The 17038-nt window shown below is 41.6% G+C and overlaps 1 protein-coding gene across 6 annotated transcripts in view; it reads left to right on the top strand.

Annotated features, from left to right (window-relative positions):
- The window catches only part of FAT3 (FAT atypical cadherin 3), a 641536-nt gene that overhangs the window by 497863 nt on the left and 126635 nt on the right, over window positions 1-17038 (top strand). For all 6 annotated transcript variants that reach the window (XM_059721693.1, XM_059721676.1, XM_059721685.1 and 3 more), the window contains exons 8-9: window positions 7649-7924; window positions 9604-9814. In XM_059721693.1, coding sequence (XP_059577676.1) covers window positions 7649-7924; window positions 9604-9814 — 487 coding nt within the window. The remainder of the gene's footprint in view (window positions 1-7648; window positions 7925-9603; window positions 9815-17038) is intronic.

Genomic DNA, 17038 nt, shown 5'->3' with positions numbered 1-17038 from the left:
CTGATTAAAAGCTTTCCTTGAACCATGAAGTAACACTAATGAATAGTATGTATGTAAGAAGGTTCATTCTTGTTGTGTTTGGGGGAAAGGAGAATGACAGAAAGCTTTGAAATGTATGTGCTGTCAACTGGGATCCAGTTCTATTAAAAAATACTCATTTTTTTAGAGAAAGTTTCTTTACCACAGAATAATTAAGGTTGTACTCTTCATGAGTGAAATCCTGGCCTCTCTGAAGTCAATAAGAATTTTGCCAATGGGACTAAGATTTCATTCTTGAAATTTGGACAGATTCCAGCAAACACTTGTGAATTTGAGTATCCTGACTCACATGAGTACCATAATTGAATTCAGCTCATTTAACCGAACTCATGTATTTGTTTGTAGCATCAGGTGCTGTGTGTATATGGTTCTCATATTGCTTTAATATTCATCCTTTATTGACAGATTTATTTTTTTTTATTTTATTTTTAGTGGAACGCATTCTTATTCTACAGAATTCATCCTGCACAGCAGGAAGTCCTCTGCTTGGTAAGGAGGCAATTTAAGGTGGCAGGACTAATTGAGTAAATGACTCAAAAATAGATCTGAGAAGTCAATGCTCTGAGCTGTATTCCTAGCTATGACACACTCTTTGTGTGATCTTGGATAAGTCATTTATCCTCTCTCAGCTTTTCTTTATTTTTTTCTGATTTGACAGCACTTGGTTCATACTCAGTTCTCCCCCTTCACACCATTTTCATAGCAGCACTTTTACCCAAAAGGAGAGAAGAAATCACCATTTTAAATAGCACAGTGCCTCTGATGTTGAGGCTAAAACAAACCTGCAGGGATTCTGAGCGTCAGATAACAGAACCTCAACTTTTCTCTCTTTTTTCATTAAAAAAAACACCAAAACAATTATAAGGCTGAAGGTTTCATGTTCCATCATTAGTCTTTACCAAGCACTTAGGGTCTCCACATGGAAGGTGCCATAGAAATGCAAAATTGTAATATAATAAAGGGCTTAGCCCATCTGTCTGTGTGTCTGTCTGTCTGTCTGTAACGCTTTTGGGAAACCGTGCATGCGCTGCTGAGAGAGCCAGTGGCAATTGGCTGTGGTGACTCAGCCTCCTCAGGGAGGGAAGCAGGAGCCCCACTGCTCCGCGGGAAGGGGCAGGGGCAGGCGGCAGGGAAGGAGGAGCCAATGCCGTATCCTCAGGCGGAGGGAAGCCCCACTGCTCTGCGGGAGGAGGAGAGGGAGGTGGTGGGGAGGGAGCCACCACGTCAGAGGCTGGAGGAGGAGGTGACAGCGGCGGAGGGACTGTTTACATGGCCAGCGCCGACGGGTGAGCAGAGGGGTGGGGCGTGTAAACACTCCCTGAAGTACTCCGTCATTCATGATGGGCAATTGGTTAGTATTTAGTAAATGATTTGTGTTTGCATCACAGATCACTTTACACATCACTAAAATGCTAGGAGAAGAAAATGGTGATTGTTAAATAACTGATCAGGACTGAAATTTAAAAAAATACAAAACAACTTAATCTCGAATCCCTCAAGACAATTTTAAGTGCAATATTCCCTGGGATATTTGATGTCTACCACCAACAAAGGGCTCAGATTTGTCTTTTTTTTTTTTTTCCAAAGAAGCACCTCAAACATCATTATTTTCCCTAAGAGCAAGCAGGGGCATTTGTGCATTACTGGCTGAGGTGCAGAGGGAGTGAAAGGGAAGAAGGGCACAAATGAATCACCACTATCATTTCCTCTAACATCTTGGTTTTCATTTTGGTCCCTCTGTTATCAGTCCAGCTTAGCCCTACTTAGCTGATGCAATCTAATGTGATCTTAGATCAAAGACCGGTGGCTGCACATTGAGTCATTGTGAATAAAGCTCTGGGCACATCTCTGGTTTACAATGATATCACAGCCACTCAGGCCTACCCTGCATATCCTGCTTGGCCTAATAGAATCACAAACCCCTTCCATAAAACAGCTACTGGGAAGCAGGCCACACTATTTCTATGGTTTTATTCAATGTTGTTGGTGGCAAATGTTACCAAGATATCAAGTAATGCAGTATCTCTAAGCCATCTTCCAGTGAGTCCCTACATTTGCATACTATTGTGTTCAGGAGCGAGTCTGGACTGAGTTAACACATATTAGAATTTGAAGGAAAAAAAATACCAAGCAGTGCTCTAATAATATCTACATAATCTAGCACATTTAGTATTTCAATCAAGCTCTCTTTAATGTTCTGAAAAAAATCAATTAGAATGTCTATAATAAATGATGTATAACAAAGCTTTTGTCCACTAATTAAATGAAGAGTAAAATAAATCTCTTTCCCTAGCAGTCTATATTAACAGTACAGCAAAAAATAATTGTGCTGCATTAGAGTGGGATCTGTCAAGGGTGAAGAGTACTGTGGCTGTTGGAGAATGGTTTATTTGAATTGCTTTCTTATTAAGCACTAAATGCTGGAGATCGTGTTCTCCCACATCCAGATTGCTCCAGTGCGTCTCCTCTATGTGTTAACAAAGGGGCAAATTCTTGATCAGATTACTCCGTAGTGCTCTCTTGGGCAGCATTAAAATCTTAAATTTTCACCCCAGACTTTTTGCTTCATATTACCTCATCCAAAATCCTTTACAATATTACACATGGTGGTTTGGACTGGGGGGAGGTGGTTTAAGATTTATCTTTTTCAGTTGGGTAAGTATCACACTGCTCAGCAGTATGAATACATACAGACAACAAAAACCTGCAATAAGCAAGGGATATTTGTCATCAGTATCGTAGATCTAATCACCATTGTTTCCCCCCTGCCCCGCCATCTCCCAGATCATACTACTATGTCTCTCTCACTAGAATATGTACTAATCTGCCTTCCTTCCTCAGAACTCCATAAACTGCCAACAACGAAACTTTCCCAAATGCACAGTTAAAATCCCGAGCCACTTAGAAGAGTTTTGACTTTCAGGGCTTTTCATTATAACTGTCTTTTAGGCAGTTCCCAGGCTGGTTCATTGCAAGTGGAGTTTACCATTGCTCATGCTCTTTCTGGTAAAGCACTCAGCAAAGGTTTCCAACTGTCTAAGGTTTCATATCCCTCTGAGGCCAACATCTGCTTGAACAATACTGTCATAAAAGTATAACTAATTTTTTTCCTCCGTTAAAGCAAAAAAGTGTGGGTGGATTGGGCTAGATCCAGCTTTGAAATAAACTATTCTTGCCTAATTGAGACACTTCCCAATGTAAGAAGGGGTATTCTGGAAAATTGGGAAATTCACCGAGCAAACAAGCTCATAATTTTATACTAACATCTCTTAGCCAGGTTCTGAGTTAGTCATCGTGTATTTCCATAACCTTTTCAAGATAGATTAATCTATTTAGTATGGACAGCTATCAGCTTGTGTACTGTTTTTTGCTTTGTTTTATTTCGTTTGTTTTTTAAAATAATGGATTCCTCCTTGCGGGATATATATTCATAGACTCATAGAAAATTAGTGTTCAAAGGGACCTCAGAAGGTCATGTACTCCAACCTCCTGCTCAAAGTAGGACCATCCCCAATGATATCATCCCATCCAAGGCTTTGTCTAGGCTGGTCATAAAAACCTGCAAGGATGGAGATTCCACAACCCTCTGGGTAGGCTGTTCTGGTGCTTCACCATGCTCCTAGTGAGAGCGTTTTTCCCAATATCCAATGTAAACTTCCCCTGCTTCAACTTCAGACCACTGCTCCTTGTTCTGTCATCTGCCACCACTGAGAACAGTCTAGCTCCATACTTTTTGGAACCTCCCTTCAGGGAGTTGAAGGTTGCTGTTAAATCCTTCCTCAGTCTTCTTTTCTCAAGACTAAATAAGCCCAGTTCCCTCAGCCTCTCCTCAGAAGTCGTGTGCCCCAGCCCTGAACCATTTTTGTTGCCCTCCGCTGGACTCTCTCCAATTTGTCCACATCCTTTTTGTAGTGGGGGGGCCCAGAACTGTACACAGTACTCCAGACATGGCTTCACCAGTGCCAACTAGATGGGAATAATCACTCCCCTCAATCTGCTTGCAACACTACTGTAGCCCAGTCTGCCATCAGCCACAAAAAGGGTCCACTGTTCGTAAAAGGGTCCACACCTCATATTCAGCTTCTTGTCCTCTATAACCGCCAGGTCCTTTTCACAGCCTGTTCTGTCCTAAGTACAGGATTTTGTACTTGTCCTTATCGAACCTCATGAGATTTCTTTTGGTCCAATCCTCCAATTTGTCAAGGTCTCTCTGAATCCTAGCCCTACCCTCTAGCATATCTGCTACTCCCCCCCCACCTTGGTGTCATCTGCAAACTTGCTGAGGGTGCGCTCTATGCCATCTTCCAGATAGTTGATGAAGTTATTTAACAAAACCAGCCCCTTGACTGACTTCTGGGGCACTCCATTTGATGCCAGCTAGCATTGAGCCATTGATTATTACCACTTAAACCTGATGATCCAGTCAGTTTTCTATCCACCTTACAGTCTATTTATCCAGCCCATACTTCCTTAGCTTGCTTGGAAGAAAGTTGGGGGAAACTGTATCAAAATCCTTGCTAAATTCAAGGTATATCACACCCACTGCTTTCCCCACAGCTTTAAAGGCAGTCATCTCATCCCAGAAGGCACTGGTCAGGTATGACTTGCCCTTGGTGAGTCCATGCTGACTATTTCTAATCATCTCCTTCTCCAAGTGCTTAGAAATGGACACTTTAAGTACCTGCTCCATAATCTTCCCAGGGACTGAAGTGAAGCTGACCAGTCGGTAGTTCCCTGAATCCTCCATTTTGTCTTTCTCAAAATGGGCACTATATTTGCCCTTTTCCAGTTGTCTGGGATCTCCCCCAACTGCCACGAGTCTTTAAAGATAATGATTGGTGACTTTGCAATCACATAGGCCAACTCTTCTCAGCACTCTCAGACGCATTGCATCCAGACCCATGGACTTGTGTCTAGCTTTTCTAAATAGTCCCTACCCTGTTCTTTCACCACTATTGGCTACATACCTCCTCTCCAGATTCTGCTGCCAGGTACAGTAGTCTGGTTGCTGACCTTGCCATGAGGACGGAGGTAAAAAAGACACTGAGCACTTCAGGCTTTTCCACATCACCTGTCACTAGGTTGCCTCCCCCATTCAGTAAGGGACCTGCATTTTCCCCGATCTTCCTCTTGTTGTTGACATACTTGTAGAAAACCTTCTTGTTTCCCTTTACATCCTTTACTATCTGCAACTTCTATTGCACTTTGGCCTTCCTGATTTAATCCCTGCATGCCCGAGCAATGCTCTTATGCTCCTCCCTAGTTATTTGTCCAAGTTTCCACTTCTTGTAAGCTTCCTTTTTGGGTTGTAGCTCACTGAAGAGTTTCCTGCTAAGCCAAGCTGGTCTTCTGCCATACTTGTTAGTGTTTCTGCACATTGGAATGGTTCATTCCTGTGCCTTCAGTAAAGTTTTTTTAAAATACAAACAGTTTTCCTGGCCTCCTTTCCTCCTCAGACTGCCTCCCTTGGGATCCCCATCAGTTCCCTAAGTGAATCGATGTCTGTTTTTCTGAAGCCTAGGGTCCTTACTCTGCTGCTCTCCTTCCTTCCTTTCCTCAGGATCCTGAAATCAATCATCTTGTGGTCTCTGCTGCCAAAATTGCCATCCACTTCTACTTTCCCCATTATTTCCCTGCATTAGCAGCAGGTCAAGAAGAGCCTGGCAGCTAGTTGGCCTCTCCAGCACTTGTACCAGGACGTTGTCCCCAACATTCTCCAAAAACTTCCTGGATTGCCTGGGCACTGCTGTATTGCCCTCCCAGCAGAATTCAGGGTGGCTGAAGTCCGCCACGAGAACCAGGGAAACTTCTGCTAGTTGTTTGAAGAAATCCTCATCTGCCACATCCTCCTGGTCTGGTGGTGTATATATATTGTTTGTCTCTACTTTTTTTGGTAAAAATTCTGTAGAGTCCAATACACACGAATTGCAGCAGGGATTCTTCCTCCTCCTCCTCCCCCTGAGCACCAAGAACATTCAGCTTCACTTACTTTGCGCATTTCAGGGTTAGACAAATTTTCCCTTGGCATTCTCAAAGGGGTCTCCTGCCATGTTATAACTAGTAGTAGTTGATAGCACATAACAAGATTCCAATCGAACTTCTCCTATGGATGTTGATGTTTCTGCTGGTGATAAACACGCAACCAGATTGAATTTGCATACATTTGTAAATATATCATGGTGAAATTGCGAAAGCTCAAAGATGATGATTATTAATCCTTTGTAGCAGGGGGGCCTCTCTAGGTGCTAATCAGGGATAGTTCTAGGACACAGGTGTCAAATTTATGTTGTCTGAAGCCTGTGGGGTTGGTAGAGGAGCTGGAAGTTTAGGCATGGAACCAGCTGCCTAAATCTGGGCCATGAAGCCCTGTTGCGCATGACTGTCAGTGGCCAGGGGTGAGCAGTGGGTGCAATAACTGCTCCTGCTGCCACTCACACCAGCCATCACATCTTGATCTAGCCTTCAAGTAACTCCATAGTCTGAAGTCAGCCTGGGAGATGAGATAGGGTAAGTTTGACATCCCTGTTTTAGGAAGTGCACAGACAATTCAATACATAGGTCCCATCCCTAAAAGTTTACAACCCAAATGTCTCTGAGGAGCGACAGCAGATGTATACAATTGAAAAGGTGAGAGTACAAGGTGAGATATTACCATCAGTGTAATTACCAGCAATTGCAGCAGCACATCAGCTGCCTATCCAGGACTAAGAGTTTTTCAGCTACTATAGCCAAGCTTTAAGAGATCTTAGGAGAATAGTTCAGTGACTTTTCAGCTTTTCAAGCAGTACAAAGGCATTGCAGTAAAGCCTGACAACATCATCACAGCCAAGACAGGGGCAGAATTGCAAGTGAATTATTCACAATAAAAAGGTGTGTATTTCTACGTAGGGCTTCTTGGTCCTCAGTGCCCTTGGACATGTGCTCTGACTTACCATGCTTAAATCTGGGTAGCCTTGAATTGTCATCAGGACATTTGTCATGATCTTTTTTTCTCTCAAAATGATCACTTCTCACACAATTGTAAAATGAGCATCATTTGCAGAATACACCACTGATGTGTCTCAGTGCAAATGTACTGTACAGATAGTATACCGCAGTGTAATTTGTGAGGCCCAGAATGCTATAAGTATTCACGCTGGTAGGAGAACGGATTTAAACAGCATGAAAATATTCAGTTTCGTGGCCTTGATTGTATGGAAAAGCAAAAAAATAAAAACCTCTGGAATGAATACACAACTGGTAGCCCTGACAGTTAATGTCTCAAGAGTGATTCAAACATGTAATGTGTTAAGTCATTTTTGGTTATTGCTAGGAACCAAGTATCAAGAGCCTCTTCTGTAGACCCTTTAACCCATATTGTCGACATAGATTTTATAGAGTAGTTTTCTTTTCAAAGAACAGACTGGCTATTTCATTTGATTGCAAATGGAACGATTTAACATTAAGTGATGCTTTTCTATCCATTTATCCCCAGTACGTAATATAAATAATATAACGTACAGTTCTTTGATATAAATTGTACTTTTCCAGGTGCCTGTTAGTAAACTGACTAGACTTCAGTAACAGTCAGCAACTCTTGCTCTATTTACTTTTCTTTTATTAACTGTAGGTCCTTATCAAGGTGTTGGACAATAATGATAACGGCCCAGAATTCCCTCACCCAAGTTATGATGTCACAATTTCGGAGGACATACTTCCTGATACCGAGATACTGCAAATTGAAGCGATAGACAGAGATGAGAAACATAAGTTGAGCTATACTATCCATAGCAGTATTGACTCGGTCAGCATGAGAAAATTCAGAATCGACCCCAGCACAGGGGTACTCTACACTGCCGAGAGATTAGACCATGAAGCTCAAGATAAGCACATCCTTAATGTAATGGTAAGACTGGAATGCTTCCTTGGTGCTCAGATCACAGTTGCTTTTGTTTCAGGTGCACATACACTTTACTCTTTGGATAAGCAGAGGGCTTTCACTGTGGTAAGCAATTATTAATCTAATCTTTCCTGCACTGCTGTGATGCATTGACTTTACGTTTTTGTAGTTAGGCTTTATAAGTCTTATTATGAATGCATTGTATCTAATGTAAAATGCTTTGCCATTTTGAGGGAGAGGAAGCAGAAAATATTATAATCTCTTTACATCTGGTCCTTTCATCCCAGCTCATTTTCAGAATTTCTGAAGAAAAACTAAAAGTTATTTGAGAAGGCATTCAGAAGAAAATAAATCACTTTCTTGCCATACACAAAACTGTAGCCTTGGAAGCACAACATTCTCATTTTCTTAGTTTACTAATATAAGCTTATTTCTGAGCAGGAGGTATTCTATAAAAGCAGCTTTCAGCTGCATTTCCTAACATTGAGTGTGAGGGGGAAAAATTAATTATTGGTTTGTGTGTGCAGTGTGCCTAAATTATAGAGCAAAAGTTGCTTTGCTTTGAAGTGAAGGTTGCATATTATGAAGTGAAGGTTAATAAAAAAAAATCTCAATTAGTTCAAGCACTGTAATCTACTCATTTCCCTTAACCACCTGAGAACCCTACAGGACAAGCCCTTTGAAGCACTACCATATGACATGTTAGATGCAGGGCTAGCTTTGGGCATAAGCAGCCTTTGCCTCATACTGCTACTGGGGTTCTCACTTTCAGAGAGGCGGAGTTCAAGGGGGTGGGGGGCTTGAATGTACAATGCAAGATGGTAGTCTTTCAGTATGCAGAAAATGACAGGAGCAGGAGGAATTTCAGAGAGAAGGGAAGATAAAGGTGGCACTGCGTGTCTGGCTTCCACAGGATGCAGTGGTTTGTGTACTTTTTTGAAGAAAAATAAAATGGTGTAGGATCATTTTATTATGCCAGATGGCAGGACTTCCCTGCAACCAGCACTGGTATTATCAGCCTGAGCATGAGAGCATTCAAAGGCCATATTTAGCAAGGTGAGAGCTTTAACTTCCATGAATGCCAACATAATTTGAAAGTTGTCACCACCTCCATGGTCTTCAAAACTGTATGTACATATTTGCTCATTCAAAACTCAACATACAATTGTTGGCACACCCTGAGTATTTACACACACATGATTAGACAGACACATACCTGGTCATTGTGGGTAGGCTTGCATACAACATATGTTGTGATGATTTGTTCCCATTCTGTATTGGCAGCAAGGGGCATGACAAATACAAAATATATTGTGTTTGTCAGAAGTCAGAGAGAGCCTTTGGCACATCATAAGACCAAACATCAAATAAGACACGGCAGAAATATTTTTCACCGGTTTCAAAATTCACATTTTGAATGTAAGGCATTATACTCAATTTTATATGAATAGCAAACCCCTCTTATAAGGAAAAAACTTCTAAGCCCTTCCCCGTTTGTGAATTCTTACTGTGTCCCATCTCTTCTGGACTCCTGTCTTTCAATTTGTAAGTTCTTTGAGGTAGGAAAAAAAAATTCTTCTTTTTATTGAGCATCACTGAACATATTGCCAGAACTCTTATTATTTCTATTAATTAAGTGCAAGTAAAACAATATCAAGATATTTCTTTTCTATTTTTTTCTGTAGGTTCGGGATCAGGAGTTCCCATATAGGAGAAACCTGGCGAGAGTTATCATAAATGTGGAAGACTCCAACGATCACAGTCCATACTTTACCAGTCCTTTGTATGAAGCCTCCATGTTTGAATCTGCAGCTATTGGATCCGCTGTTCTGCAGGTCACTGCCTTAGACAAAGACAAAGGAGAAAATGCAGAGCTTATCTACACCATTGAAGCAGGTTAGATAATGGGGACTTGAAAAGGCTGTAACGTGATGCATGTTCCAGGCTGCAAAGACAGATTATGTTGGCTCTAATTTGGAGATAGAGTAACATTAGGAAACTTTGGGTCTATGCTTCCCCTGATGAGAGTGCACAAGGAATTATGAATTTGTGTCTGCTGTTTTTAATACTTAAGCTACTGCATGGGGACCATTTAGAAACAGCTGACTTCACATTAATTAAATGGCTGCTGGGGCTTTTACCTCTAGCTCATTAGTTCACATCTACCACAGAATTTAGTTCCTGGAAGTCAGTACCATATGATGGCTAGTTTATTTTTTACTGGCTTCATTTGAGGAGACAGTGGACAGGCATCCTCACAGACTAACAACACTACAGCTGGTAATGGCATACTTGTTGAGTGTTTTAAATCAGAGAAGCATGGCATCTCAGGCCAGGACTACTTCAGAAAATTTTCTGGCATAGCAGCATCAGTTGTGTGTGTTTGGGGGAGGTGGGGAGCACTTAAGCCCCAGGATAGGCGCAGGGTTGGGAATAGAATTCAGTTCTCAGATCAGCGACCTGTTCACTAAACTATCCTGTCTGTCTAACAGCTTTCTCCACATTGTTTCTCCTGTGAGCATCTTCGTTTGTGATTAGCCAGGCAAGAGTCTAAGCAATTCCAGCATGGTGTCAACTAACTTATTATCTAGAGACAGAGCTGGTGTCAAAGTCTAAGATAAAACAGGTGGCAGCGACTTTTGTCTAATTTGTTTTTCTTTCTTCTCTCACAACATGTGGCTCTGTGAATAATTAAAAAGTGCTTCCTTCAGCCAAACAAACAGCATTATGTAGAGTATCATGATTCTGAAGGTCATTTTGACTTGAAAGAATAAGTGTGATTTATTTATTCTAGCCCTTGTGGAAGGTATTAAACTAATACCCATGGAGAGTTAAGTCCTGTTCATTTATTTGTCGGCCTTTGGAACTGCATTGCAGATTTACCCACACCATTATACCAAGGGCCTGGTCACAGAATACATTTCCACTGGTGTAATTTTCATTGATTTTGTACACTGATATAAATCACAGCAGAAACCAGTGTGGACAGACATACAACTTACTCCAACATAACAGACAATAGGCAGCTCTTACTACGCTTCATCAGTAGGTTACAACAGAGCTGATAACAGCATAAAGCAATGGCACCCAGCTTTCTAGCCCTGCAGACCAGATGAGTGGAATGGGGTCAGTTCATGGGTCGGATCCTGCATAGGGTCAGTGTGTGGGGTCAATCCATGGGTGAGAGCCAGTGCGGCAGCCTAGCTCTGCATGCCTGTATCCAGCCATGTGCTGGCTGGGCCACATTATCCAGCCCACAGGGCTCCTCAAAGGTCCAGGAATTTGGCAGCAGGGGAGCAGCAATTAACACTGCCACCACTCCCTTACCACCAAATTTCCCAACCCTTGAGGAGCCCCGATGGGCTGGATATTGTGGCTCTGTGGGTCAGATTTGGGCCACAGGACAGAGGTTGAGTACCTCTGGAATAAAATAAACAGCTGCCCTGGAATAACCTGCAGACACACAAGTAATTTACCCTGATTTCTCCAGGAGCAGTTCTGCAGGGGAGTAGACACCCCTATAGTTTGTTTCAGCCAGCTGTTATATCTGGTCTTGTGAGTCCTTTTAGGAGGGACTGTCATTTAATGTATATTTGTACAACACCTAACGCAATAGGGGCCTCACCTACTTGGTCTTTAGATGGCAGGGTAGATTTGCACCTTATAGACTAAACAGAGTAGATTATGTATAGCACAAGCTTTCATGAGCTGAGCATCCGATGCAGTGAGCTTTAGCTCATGAAAGTTTGTGCTATTTCTTTCTCTCTCTCTCTCATATGTGAGATTCATTCTTCACAGATTAAGATGACCACATTGGAGGGGGTGGGGGGGAGAAAAGAAGTGGGGGAAAAAACAGGGATGGAGAAAAGGGGAAAAAGTGGAAAAGGAGAAAAGAGAGAGAGGAAAGAGAAAGGACAGGGGTGGAGGCTGGGTCGTATGGGTACGTACATAAGTGATTTATAAGCCTGATCTTTGTCTTGAACAGTCTGCTATATGCACATATGCACACATATATGTACTTTTCTTAGACTATTAAGGTACAAATCTCCCCTGCCTTCTATTTGACTTCAGACTAACATAACCAACTACAGGTTTCCCTCACTTTATGTGGGTTCTATATGTATGAATTCACTCTTTTGCAATGACCCTTTTTATACCATAAGTTTGTTATATGCAAGGTAAATTCACTCTTACGCGATCGTTGTAATGGAAACCCACAGTGATCTGCTTTATGCAGTGCGTTATGGGAGTGACGCGCACCAAAATATAGTCTCCTGTGTGGATCTGTGTTCCTTGCTCATTGTCGCCAACACGTATTTCTGTAGTTGCCATCCCCATTATGATAGTGCCCTGTGCTGTCTGCTGTTGGTGAGTACCAAAATTGTCTTGTAAAAGTGATAGAGCTAGGTCTGGGGGTCTGTAGAGTCGAGGTTTTGGAAGGTATCCCTATTTGTTACATTATAAAGTGGGTTCCCTTTATGCGAATTAGAGTTATATGCCATTTTTCAGAAACGCGTGTAGCGTAAAGCGAGAGAAACCTGTACGTCTCTTGGCCTCTAGATGCCACTGCAACATAAATAGCAACTTAATGATGTAAGAATATGGGCTACAGTACATGGATAGTATAACTCACAATGAAAACAGAAAATAATATGTGGATTAGAAATTATGTTTGGGCACTGTGTTGTCTTTAGCATAGAGTTTTTGTCTTCCAGAACTGGCTGTTGTTTCTGTCATCATGAGCTGCTTTGTCTGCAATTCCATACCTCAAACTCCATTTATATAAATCTGTGAACTCCCACAGCTTCATTATCTATAGATATTCCAACCCTAGAAGCATCAAAATTCAGTCTTCAGTTTGTATAATTTCTATGAACCATAAAATCTCTGCAGTGAGGATGCTAATTTTAACTGTGAGGTTCAGATTATACACAGCTGCTTTATTCACAGGAACTACTTATATGGTGAATGGAGCAATGAGTGATGAAAGCAACATTTTTATAATTTAATAATACATCCCTGAAAGTAAGAAACAGCCTGTCTTGCAGGCACCGATAAGTGACTATAACAGATTCCTTTGAGCAAGCAATGACAAAACTGTTGCATTATATGCCGTGTCTGCTGGTGCCACAAGCATGCTTTAAGTCATGGAAATTTCCACGTTTGACAGCACCTGAACCTGCCTAAATAATAGCAAAGTTTTGCTTAGCTAGCAAAGTGCCTGGCCTTGGGAAAGCTGAAAGGCATGTATATATATCCAATGAGCCACTCTCACTACTGGGTTCTATTATATAGATTAGATTCTGGACCCCAGAACCCACAGTAAAAAGACTAAGCAAGTAGAAACTTCCATCTGAAATTTTCACACGTGATGCCCTCTGCTCCACATCGGTAGCAGTTACCATTCAGAGATATCTGAAAAAAGTTCCTTGAGAAGTCGTGGGCCCTTAATTTTAGCAAGCAGATCTCATGATTTTAAGGATAAACTATGGTGATAGCAAGATTGGCTGTAAATAATCACTGGAATCAATATAGGTCAGTACAGGCTGTTTTGGTTTTATGGTTAAAATGAGAAAAAAACCAAAAGCTCATATGTGTGCATAAGCACATATGTCTTAAGCAATTGCCCAAGATACTAGCCAAAAATGTGGTCATCTAGCAGAGTCAATATCGAACTCAGTGATTCTCAACTTTTTTACACCCCTCGTATAATATCAGCTCTTAGTTTTTACTCATTTTTTGACTAGAAAAATAATAGAGATTTTTTTTGTTGTTTATAAAAACCTCAGAATGATCACAATAGATCAGGTTAACACTGTGGATTCCTATTGGAAATTTCTGGATTTATTTTGTGAATTATGTTTGCACATCTAACAGTCATAACATTTTGTGATATTGATGGTAACCTGGTTGAGAATCACTGATCTAACTTTGGACAAATTGCAGGGTTTTTTTACCTTTGTCCTGAAGAAGAGGCTAAAGATGATGTTAGATGTTACACTTAGACCATGTTAAGGGTACTTAAATCTCAAGCATCTGTATGTTAGAGCTCATTAACTTGCACTATGTGCCCTCTGAGCATCTCAAAGGTATGCCACTTCAGACAAGGCTGAAGTCTGGGATGTGCTACTTAGCTCATGTTAAAGGAAAAGCCTTGTTAGTTGTTACACTAAGCTGCTCAAATGTTGATCAATGTTAGTGCTAGCTCAAGTTTGGAGCAGTCACACATTCAGGTCAGCCCGGGCCTGGTGGACTGAAAAGTAAGAATTTGTCCTACTGGCCCCCAAGACTCCAGCAGGTCTGCCCTGCCTCTTGGGGATACCCCTGCCCCCCATCCCTTTACTTGTGGATGCCTATTCTATTTGTCCTGGGGAGCAGACAGGGAAGGGTCAACCTGCCTGCCGAACTCTTGCTGTCATCTCTTGGCCTCTTCCCTGCCTGATCTTCCCAAGACAGATGTAGCTGTCTGCGTTAAGTAAGTGAGAGGGGGAACAGTGGGGGAGGAGGGGGGCAATGAGTGTATATCTGGGGTCATGGGGCAGGGGCAGTGGGCCCAATCTGGGCCAGTGTGAGAGGGGAGGGTAGGTGGTGTGTTTACACTATTGTTTAGCCTAGAGTGGCTACATGTTAGTGTAACACAGGCTGGTTGACATGGATCAGAGATAAACCTAGACTGGAGTGGTGTAACTTTAAGCCTCCCAAAGAGTGCTTAAAACTAGTTTCAGGTGTGGATAGTCCAGAGATTTAAGAGCTCTAGGAGCTGCCTATAATTAATATGTAAAAAGGCCCTAACTTCAAACTCCTTCATGGAAATAAAATGAGAAAATTTCAATCCTCCAGCATCCCAGCATCCAAAACCCCCAGCCAGAGCAGGAATAGAGCCCAGCTGCCCTGGCTCCTAGCCATGCCCCTGTTCACAGCCCTCTAGTGGCAAGTTAGAACTGTGCGGGCAAGAACAGATATTAACCCTTAATGTGCAACTGAGCACAGCGCTTAACGTCCCACAAGTTTAGCATGGTGTAAGTGTAACGGAACTTCATCCAATTATGCATATACCATGCACTGGTTAAACAGGCGTTTTATCCAAAATCGCATTCTTTTTGCAGTTGCTGACCTCTCTTCTTGTTTTAATAACAAATTTGCAACATTTTCTAGAAAAAAAGTCATTGTTTTGAGTCCTATTTCTTCAGAGATTAAACGGTAAAGCCTTCTGTCCCAAAACATTTTATCTACTTTGATTTGCTACAGCTCCTTTTAATTTTTCCAAATCTACTCTAGCCCTTTGTATTCATTTTCTGCAGCCTTGATCTACTCTAATCTTCTCAGTATTTGCTTAATATCCTCTTTAAATCAGGGCATGAGTTGTTATCCCTTTATCATATAAGTGGTTTGTTAGCCCCTAACCAATTTTTTGGCATTATGTATGCAAATATTTGAAAGGCTGATTCCAAACTTTGGGAATTCATTTTCCTTTATTTCCATAGCATACTTTTCCAAAAAAAGAAATAGCCCAAACTTTCAAATCTGTGTTCCATTGATAGGTACCTAAAGAGAAGTAACCAGGGATTCAGAAGGATTGACCCCTCAAAGAAAACTTTAAAACTTTCAAGACAAATGAAGTATTTTTGCTGTCTTCAACATGAAATAAATATGAAAGCTAAATTTGGATATGAAACTTACCTTTTCACAATTTACAGGCACCTGAATAAGTAACATGATGTTTAGTAGTCACTAGTAGCTGCTGGATGATCTGCATTTATCCTGTTTATTCCATTTATTTATCTAGGTGCTGAAAGACTGACTTGGAAGCCTGGTCATAGATTCTCAGGGGTAGATTACATTAGTTAAACTAAGCATCTAATAGGACATAGGTGGAAAGTTGGTACTAAGTCAGTTCAGGATAACTCTGCTTTAGCAACCACAGGACTCCTTCAGCCCTCATCTAAGCTCCACTGTCACCCAGGATAAAGGTGAACTGACAGTTAAAAACTTATGCCTTAAACCCTGGAGGGACCCAAAAGATATGCATGCTGAGAGTTCACCTAATACACAATGTATGTGGAGGTCAACAGAATGCACAGCAGGCACTGGCTCAAAACCATGGCCAGACAAGGAAAAGTGACTCCCTCATCCTTTCGTGTAGTAGCTTAGTAGTTAGGGCCATCGCAGCAAATGTGAGAGACTTGGGTTTTAGTTCCTCTTCAGCCTGAAGTCTCAAACCCACTTTACCACAACCTAAGAGAATCCTTAACCAACAAGTTATTGAATAGTTTAGTTAAAAGAACCCTCCAGCCCTCCTGTTGAAACTGTATAATTGGACATTCAAAACTATGAGTTATAGGGACAGAAGAAAGCAAACAGAAGGGAGTTTGCTTTAATAGCCCAATGATAAGAACATTCTCCTGGAAGACGGGGGACCTAGATTCTGATCCCTACTCCAAAGTTTTTCTTTTGTTTTTATCTACTGACTGTCTAATATAAAATGAATAGCAGTATTCTTATATTCTGTAGCTTGGTGCTCAAGGCACTCTTCTAGGAGGTGGAAGGAAGTGAGTTAAAATCCCCTCAGGCCAAGGAGAGCCTAGAATCCCCAGTCTCTCATTTCCTGGGTGAGTGTTATAACCTATGGATGGAGGTGCCTATGCATCCCTGAATCACATGTATGAGTCCAGAGAAGGATGGGTGTTTCAGATGCACTCTTACACTCAGTTGGCCAGCTCTTTAGGTTGCTCCCTGATCAGTACCTGAGTTCTCTGGATCACCCTTTGGAAGATCCAGTTCTCACCATTAATTGTAGAGAGAGTGCCAGCACCTTACCTTGATCTTGGAATCCACCTCTTACAGTCAGAAACCTAATGTTTTTAGGAGACACCTGAGGAGCCAATGTAGATTTTGCCCTGGGCATGAGATCCACAGAGGTATTTAAGCACCCAGCTTCTTCATGTCAATGGAATGAAGAGATCTAAATATGCTTTTGGCATCAAACATGCTTCTGAGGATCCCATTCTTAGGTTTTGTATCCTATTCAATTACCAGCATTAAGTAGCTACAGATGACCACTCCTGTATTATTCTGTTCTGTGATCACCTCATAATCCAATTATTCTTTGAGTATAGAATT

The sequence above is a fragment of the Alligator mississippiensis genome, chromosome 1 (genome assembly GCF_030867095.1).
Source record: "Alligator mississippiensis isolate rAllMis1 chromosome 1, rAllMis1, whole genome shotgun sequence".
NCBI classification, from domain to species: domain Eukaryota; kingdom Metazoa; phylum Chordata; order Crocodylia; family Alligatoridae; genus Alligator; species Alligator mississippiensis.
The sequence above is the reverse complement of the archived record's forward strand: the minus strand, read 5'-3'. Positions and strand labels throughout refer to the sequence as shown.